Source organism: Panicum virgatum, chromosome 5N (assembly GCF_016808335.1).
Source record: "Panicum virgatum strain AP13 chromosome 5N, P.virgatum_v5, whole genome shotgun sequence".
NCBI classification, from domain to species: Eukaryota; Viridiplantae; Streptophyta; class Magnoliopsida; order Poales; family Poaceae; genus Panicum; species Panicum virgatum.
The window spans coordinates 67,166,430-67,171,281 of record NC_053149.1 but is presented as its reverse complement, the minus strand read 5'-3'; the positions used below and the strand labels follow the sequence as shown (position 1 = coordinate 67,171,281).

The 4,852-nt window shown below is 48.7% G+C and overlaps 1 protein-coding gene across 3 annotated transcripts; it reads right to left on the bottom strand.

Annotated features, from left to right (window-relative positions):
• Nucleotides 1–680: 680 nt before the first annotated feature.
• LOC120672669 lies at nt 681–3,725 on the bottom strand. Of its 3 annotated transcripts, none has more exons than XM_039953193.1 (7): nt 3,249–3,725; nt 2,251–2,389; nt 1,869–2,088; nt 1,682–1,782; nt 1,222–1,375; nt 1,058–1,149; nt 681–926 (listed from the first exon to the last, which is right to left on the bottom strand). In XM_039953193.1, exons 1-5 carry the CDS (start codon nt 3,534–3,536, stop codon nt 1,290–1,292), a joined length of 834 nt encoding a protein of 277 aa, XP_039809127.1. In that variant the 5' UTR covers nt 3,537–3,725; the 3' UTR covers nt 681–926; nt 1,058–1,149; nt 1,222–1,289. The 3 variants fall into 3 exon arrangements, with proteins under 3 accessions (XP_039809127.1, XP_039809129.1, XP_039809128.1); XM_039953195.1 differs by having other exon boundaries at nt 1,222–1,326; nt 3,249–3,720; XM_039953194.1 differs by having other exon boundaries at nt 1,222–1,343; nt 3,249–3,710.
• Nucleotides 3,726–4,852: the final 1,127 nt, after the last annotated feature.

Sequence of the window (4,852 nt, the reverse complement as noted above, 5' to 3'; positions counted from 1 at the left end):
ATCCGTTTTACTTTTGAATCCAACGGAAAAAGTAAGGACAGCTCCTATGAGTCATTCTATGGCTTTGCCAATCATAAGTTCACAACACTAAGGCCCTGTTTGGGACCGCTTAACTCAGATTTTAAGCGAAAAAAGCCAAATAATCCCGCCAAACGCTTCGATTATCAACCAGCTTATTTGGACCGCAATCGCAGAAAAATCCTCCCCACCACGGCGTTTCGATTATCAACGCTTTTCCCCTTCCAGCCCCTCTCCTCCCGCACGCATCTGAGCGCCGGCACTCTCGTTCCTCTGCTCCAACCGGATCTGGGCACCGGCCTGTCCTCCCTGCCACCGGCCGCCGGCGCTCTCCACGCTGCAGCGCCCGGCCGGCCCTGTCCGCCTTGCTGCTGCTTCGCCCGACTGGAGCAGCCTCCCTGCTGCGCGTGGGGCCCTGCAGTGCCCGCCGGCCAACTGCGTCCAGCAACAGGAGCAGCCACCAGCGACAACAACAGGAGCAGGCAGCGCCCTCCAGTAAAGTGCAGTGAAGGTGAAATATGTGTACTTTCCGTGATGCACTTGCTGCGGCTTTGGTTGCTTGATTTATCATACTCCATTTTTAGTATTTTGTAGCACTTTCAATGGTTCAAATGTGAGTTAATTTGAATTTTATTGTACGAGTACATTTTAATGGAACTAGATTTGTTTCTCAAACTTCACAAAGATGTCGAAAATTGTCTTCACATCAGTGTTACAAACAAAAAGAGGTATTATTAGCCTCAAGGGTATAACGGTCATTTCATACCCAGAACAGATAATCTATCAACAATAATCAGGCTAGCCAAACACCCTCGCTTATTCAGAAAGCAGATTCTCCAGATCGCGGCTTATTAGATAAGTCTGCTCAGCTTATAAGCGAGTCTCAGAAAAGCTCTCCCAAACAGCCCCTAAGAAAGGATGTATTATCAAATTTCGCAGAGATTATCAGGCAACATGAAAACATAACAATCTCTACGGTCGATATAACATAATCTAATCAGTGCCAGCAAAGTATTTTACGGAGGTACACAATATTTACCTAAAACGAGTCCATGGAGTCAAAACACCTTGCCTGTTGAGCCACACACAGGGAAACATAACAGGATTCCTTCCAAAATCAAGCAGTGGGCCCTGAAAAGAGAGTACCTTCAATGTGTCTGCCAAGAACTGAAAAGGAGGCACAGCAAGGATGTAGGGAATAACTGTATAGGCAGCTTCAGCAAATGGATGAAAGAGAACAGCCTCTTGGATAAGATCTTGAGGAGCCTCCACTAGTTATTTCGAAATAACTGTGGAGAGCTTAGATTTCTGCAGAAGTGAAAGCCCTGAAGGAAAATCATTTGGGATACAGATGACTCTGGTGAACAGTAATGCCATAAAACCACATCATCAGGCTTCGGTTTAAAAGAAGTTTCACCTTATTTTATTAGTCAAAGCAATTAATCAAAGTTCCAATATAGTTCCTAAATTATTTTTGGCCTTTAAAAGGTTCATGATGCAGAAACAACAGCTTCTAGATCATTTTAGCTGATTACTTGTATAATATAACTAAACCTTAGTAACAGTGATGCTTGTGATTTTACCCATTAGGCAAAGATAAATCACGTATATATCACCAAGATTGAACATAAGTGAGTTTTGGATTGCAACATAAACAACTAACCTGCTATGAGCTCAAGATGACCAGTTCCAGATGCACGATAAGCCATAAGGTCACCCAATAACTTCGCCACGACACATATATCATCATCTTCCAACACACTCCTAGCAAGGTTAAGAGTAAAGTTACCGAGATTGTTCAAACATTATTGATATTAGCGCATAAGAACATGGACTAGAGAGGAACATACGAATACTTAACCCGCCCTAGACAGCACAAAACTTCACGGATTCCATGATCAAACACCTCTCGGTAGTGTGCCCTCCACGCAATATCATGGGATGCATAAAATGATCTCCACCTTAGTACATCAGAACCAGTAGCGCACTGAACTATAATTGCCACCCACATACTGACAAGAAAAATTATTAACAAGATACGCTTCCAGTCATTGTTTCCCTGATTTTGTCCTGACAAAATTCAGATAACATTACTCAATAGATAACATTAAAAGCTGCCCATCCTTATATGGCACATAGAATCTTCAAGTCATACACAACATAATTGCAGGATCTAAAGGAAGATATTTTGTTTCAACAAAAAGAATCTTAATTATAACATTGTGCGTGAACCTGAAAAGCACTGTTTTAAAAAGCCTCCAGCTAAGATGTCTTTTATGATGATACACATCAAATAAATTGTCAACACAAATTGCAGCATTGTGATGACCATTCCAAATCGTGTCCACCAAAGCCATCTCTTGTACCGTAGCTGTTCACGAAAAGAATAAACTTCAGATACTACTACAGGTAATCTAATTCCAAGTCAGATATGCATTCTGTTAACACTTAAAATGCTACAACGCAGTTAGTTTAAGAAAAAAAAACAATACAAGGACAAACTATTGCTAATCAAGCTCTCTCTTGGATGAAGTAATTGTGACCATCCCATGGTGTTGAAGGGAAAATCACACCCAAAAAAGAGAGAGAAAGAAATGAAGGAAAATCAACAGCGTGGTTTTATGGCAAGTTCAGTACACTTGCATTCATTAACCAAGAAGGAGTAATTTAGACCACATAACTTTTATTTCTCAACAGATAATGATCTTCTCTCATGAACTATGATGGAGACAGAGATGTCCTGTCAAAGATTCAGCTATGTTAATGCCGCAAGTTGCAGAGGAAGTGCGCATGAATGAGCAGCCATCATGCTCTGGTGTCTGGGCTCCCCCACCAGTCTACAGAATGAAGTAAAGGTTCAAGTCTCACAATGCCATCTCCAGTTCTCCACGAATATCTCGGTGACCCGATGTCTGAAACCACCACGCGCACCGCATGATCACCGCCTCCCGCCAGGTCTGGAAACCCAATTTACAAGGTCGATAACTTGTCGTGTTACGTGTCTACATGGGAATAAAAGGCTGCTCTTTTAAGGCGGACTCGGTCCTATTCGGCCATGTACGCCGTTGTTACCGTTACCCCCGTGCTTCGGATAACAATACCACACATGCTTTTTGAAGGATTAATTTAATAATTTAATTGTATTTTAGTAGGAATTATTACTAATTCTGCAATTTACAGCGGATTAAATAGAACACTAGGATGCATTAAGCTATGAGCTTGGAGCATACCCTGGAGAGTTGGCGGAGGTCGCGCTCGCTGTCGACATGGGCCCCGATGGCACCGGCGGCAATAGCTGAGGCGGCGGCGCCCTGCGCGAACCCCGCCACCGCAGAAGCCAGGAGCCTCGCCGCCGACGCCGCGGAGGCCACGGCGGCGGCCGGACCGAGGGCGCCACCCCCGCCGCAGCGGCGGAGCGCGACGGCCGCGACGGCGGCGCCCGCGGAGGCGGCGGCGGCGTTGAGCAGCGCCGCGCAGGCTGTGGCCCACCGGACGTTGGACAGCACGCCGGCGTCCATGCGGGTTCCGACTCGGCTCGGCGGCGGCGGCGGAGGCGACGAGGTGGAGTGGGGGCGCACGAGGCCAGCACTGGCGGGGCAATGGACACTGCCTGGGTTTATGAGTGGGGAGAGACGGGCCCGGTGTCAGTGACAGCGCGGGCTGTACCGCCATTTGGTTGGTAGTTGTGCTGCTCGGTTTTGCTGCGCGCTTTCTCACGGAGAAGCTAGCCCGCGTACGAAGACGAAAGCAAATTACTTCAGCGCGATTCTCGTGCTACACTAGAAATCCGGGCGCGGCTTTGCCGCGTCCTACATGGAGTAACCAGCTGACATATACAGTATTTATGACTCATATTTTCCACCACCTCTGCAGTGTTTGAGCCCGCATGCTATTTGAATTTTTCTCCTAGCTGCCGATGAGCATGGGGTCCACATGTAATTAGAATTCCTCTCGTCCACTCGTTTGCTCCCCTCGGTCCGTGAGAGGTGGGATTTCTGTCATCCACTCATTTCGTCTCCCTCGGATCCAAAGCGATGCCTACTTCGGTGGCCAACGACGCCGCAGTGCTCCCCCTTGGACTGCAGATAGGACCATCTCGGCCTTGCTGGGCTTGGAGCGGGAGGTGGCGGACGGCAAAGAAGGATGGCGGCGCCACCTGAGCAGATGTGTCCTGCTCTGCCCAGCGCGGAGAGGAAGGAGGCTGAGGCCTGAGGGCGACGACGAGGGTGCTGCAGCGGCGGCCCCCGCCGGCAGGCGCGGCTGAAGCGAGGCGGTGGCGGCGCCCTGAGGTCGGAGCAGGCGCGTGGCGGCACCCTGCTGGCTGTAGCGCCCAGCGCGCAGCGCCTTCCCCGCGGCCGCCAGGGTGCTGGAGCGGCGGCTGCGGTTGCCCCCGTCGCCGGCCACCGCCATGAGCTCCCGCGCCTCGTGGTGGCCTCGGCGGCCGGATCCGTCCCCACTGCAGAGCTTGGAGGCTGCGGCGACAACGTCAGCAGCCGGATCTGGGCCATCTGTAGCAGCAGCGGAAATGCGACATCCGGCTTAGGTGAGCGCGTGATTCCCCCTAGTTTGATCCTTTGACGTCTCATTGTGTATTGTATTCATGTACGAATCCTCGGTTCGATCCGAAGCCTAGACAACTTAAGCATGCTGTAATTTGACGATGTAGATAGTTCTCTGTTTGTGCTGATAGTAGCTGTATCAAATGATCAGGCCTTCCGCCTTCGGATTCTGTTAATTTAGTTGGTCACTGGCCGGATAGTTAGTGCTTTTGAGATATTTTTTTTATCATTATTGTGCCATTTGAGATTGATATCATTTCCCTTTTAGCTTCATT

Bases quoted from the DNA above. Each gene is read 5' to 3' on its own strand.
- LOC120672669 (XM_039953193.1), bottom strand. From the start codon at position 3,536: ATGGACGCCGGCGTGCTGTCCAACGTCCGGTGGGCCACAGCCTGCGCG. The intron at 2,390-3,248 runs GTATGCTCCAAG...TTTCGTGAACAG, and splicing joins ACCTCCGCCAACTCTCCAGG to CTACGGTACAAGAGATGGCT. The intron at 1,783-1,868 runs GTATGTTCCTCT...TAACCTTGCTAG, and splicing joins CTAGGGCGGGTTAAGTATTC to GAGTGTGTTGGAAGATGATG.